The sequence below is a fragment of the Bremia lactucae genome, assembly GCF_004359215.1.
Source record: "Bremia lactucae strain SF5 chromosome Unknown BlacSF5_NotPlaced_19_SHOA01000004.1_2068294bp, whole genome shotgun sequence".
Classification (NCBI taxonomy): Eukaryota; Oomycota; class Peronosporomycetes; order Peronosporales; family Peronosporaceae; genus Bremia; species Bremia lactucae.
In genome coordinates this window covers 1,193,726-1,196,551 of record NW_027152031.1, presented here as the reverse complement: position 1 = coordinate 1,196,551, position 2,826 = coordinate 1,193,726, and the positions used below count along the sequence as shown (strand labels likewise).

General features: G+C 41.3%; 1 protein-coding gene across 1 annotated transcript; it reads left to right on the top strand.

The window, feature by feature from the left end:
• Window positions 1-208: 208 nt before the first annotated feature.
• On the top strand, window positions 209-898 carry CCR75_005601 (uncharacterized protein; the record flags this gene model as incomplete). Its single annotated transcript, XM_067963680.1, has 1 exon — window positions 209-898. The coding sequence occupies one exon, from the start codon at window positions 209-211 to the stop codon at window positions 896-898; it is 690 nt and encodes a 229-aa protein (XP_067821737.1).
• Between the last annotated feature and the right edge of the window lie 1,928 nt (window positions 899-2,826).

Here is a 2,826-nt window from a genome sequence, read left to right as displayed (position 1 = left end):
ATTTTCTCGATATCACACGTTGCTCAATGGGACGCAAGTGGTGGCAAATCGGGTGCCTCATTTTTTCGAACACTTGATGATCGCTTCATCATCAAACACATTTCATCGAAAGAAATGCAGGTATTCAATTTATGAATCTAGCTGTTTTAATTAAATGCTAATCATATTACAGAGCTTTTTGGGATGCCTTCCGGCATATTTCTGCTATATGGCGAGCGTTTTCTTTGATGGCAGAGCCAGCCTTTTATCAAAAACATTTGGACTATACCAGACGACGATTGTCCGAAAGGATACCGGCCAGAGAATGGTGCAGTATATATGCGTTACTGAAAATGCTTTTTACCGAAAACAGATTACGCAAAGATATGACTTGAAGGGAAGCTCTCGTAATCGTTTCGTCAAGCCACTAGCAAATTTGAAGGTTCAGCAAAACGTTGTCGGGCCACTAGCAAATTTGGAGATTCAGCAAAACGTTGTCGGGGACCGCGTTCTTCTAGACGGCAATTTTCTAGAGTTTACGAAAGGCTTCCCTCTGGGCGTACTTGCAGAGCACCATCAATATATTTCAAAGGCTGTGGAAAATGATACTACGTTTTTGTGCTCAATTAATATCGTGGACTATTCGATGATTTTGGGACTGAGCTTTCGAGAGGGCGACACTGACAAGATACAAGAGGCACCGTCGGAAATGACCATTGGTATAATTGACTACCTGCGTCAATTCGATTTGATAAAGCGGGTGGAGAGTGTTAGCAAGTCTGTTGGAATGATTGCTGGACAATCTTCTCCTACAATCATTGAATCGGGTCTTTATGGTAAACGGTTTAAAGACGCCATGCATCGATATTTTATGCCAGTCTCTTCAATAACGTCCGGTAAAAATGAGGATATTTTATGAATTCTAGGCAACATTTTTCCACCATGCATCCTTAATATTTGATGATGGTTCCATGTGCTTGGCACGTAAGCTGGTGCCTAATGAAAGATTGCAGCTGTATCGAGAAAAGTGAACTGCATTTGTATGAAGGAGTGATCTACTTTATATCGGGCAATTTTAATCAAAATATACATAGTAAATGACGCAATGTTTATAGCTTTAATTTATAACTTTCGTTCTTGTGTCTATCTGATATAAATGGGTTAGTTAAAAATAATCTTAACTGAGATTTCAAGTTATCAACAATTCATAGACAATGGAGAAAAGCAAGTGCTTTGGCATCATTGTGAAGACATTCAGACTTTCACTCTACTTATCAGCTGTAATATGTTTTAAGATGGCCCGACTTAAAGCGGTTGGAACGTTTCAAGTCCGTTTACCTTTGGGATTCGTACTCAGCCTGCTCCACCCCAGAATATAAATCCAGCACCACCACATGATATGTAGTCCTATTCTATCAACTCTTCTGTGTGTGAACTATTCACTCCACAAGTTCAAGTACAATTTAAAATCTGAGTTTGCAAGCGTATGAACTGCTCGCTCGTATCACTTTTTGATCACATGGACTTCGATTGTTAGAATCGGTTGCGGTGAATTAGACGCTTCGTGTAACGGGGTGTGTCGTTACATAAAATCAACACTTAAAGGTTGTTAATAAATATATTATCTAAAAGGTAGATAATATTTGAAGAATATTAGTTTATATCGTAATGTTCAGAATTCTTATCCATAAATAGGTATAGACCATTATATCTATTTATTCCGCAGACTAATCAGCTGTAGATGTAAACAAAAGAGAGAGACAGATAAGATAAGATTTCAGTTGCATGTTTAGTATTAGTTATAATTAAGTTAAAGTTAACAGATAGAAAGAAGAGATACTTAATTATATTAATTACAGTTTTCATTTTACCCTCTTTAAGCTAGTTACCTCAACGAGAAGTCTTCCTCTGCACGTACTAGTGCACGTGAAATAGCGTAAGGCACCAATCGCAACTGAAGCAGTGCGAAGTGGCTTGTACTGAAGCAGTACAAGTCGTAGTGCCCCGTTACACCTGGTAGCACTTTGTAGTCCGTCCAGGGACCTCAGTTGCAATCATCTAACATGGACATGTTAGATGATAATGGGAATACGCATCACGTTACGCGTGATAGCTAATCCTTTCTAAGTGACATAGAAAGGAGTGCGGTCGAACAGAATGAGTTCGACCGTAGGAAACGATGCAATCTTGGCAATGCTGTCCAATTTGGACAGAGATGCCCTCCATTCAGCCATCGCCAAGTTCATACAACATGAGCTTGACGAGATGAAGGAAAAAGTAGCCTTGCTGTATCAGCAAGGCTCTCAACAGACTGTTGAGGTTACAACAGGTACAGACCCCTGTACCTGGGATGACGCAAACGCGTCGTCCCGAAACCTTAAAGATTGACATCTCTGAGTACAGGGGAGTCGAAGAAGACTCCCTCTTGAGATGGTTTGTCGAGTTGGACGATGCCATAAGGGCACGTCACATCATCGACGAGCAAATACAAGGCGCATTCGCTCAATCAAATTTGGCAGGTCGTGCCAAAACTTGAGCGTTGGGCCTTAAGTTGCGCGACCCACACGTCTTTGGGTCGCTAGAGGCTTTTAAAGCCCGGCTCAAACAGACATTTGAACCGCCAAGGGCTGAGTTCAAAGCTCGTTCAGAGCTTTTGAACCTCAAGCAAGGCAAACGTGATGTTCACGCATATGCCCAGCACATACGACTCTTAGCGAGTTGCATAACAAATAACCCAGTACATGAACACACGTTGATTACGGTGTTCATGCAAGGTCTTACGGATGGTCCCGTAAAGACCCACCTGTTCCGCTTGGAACTGGATACGCTTGAAGAAGCAATATCCGT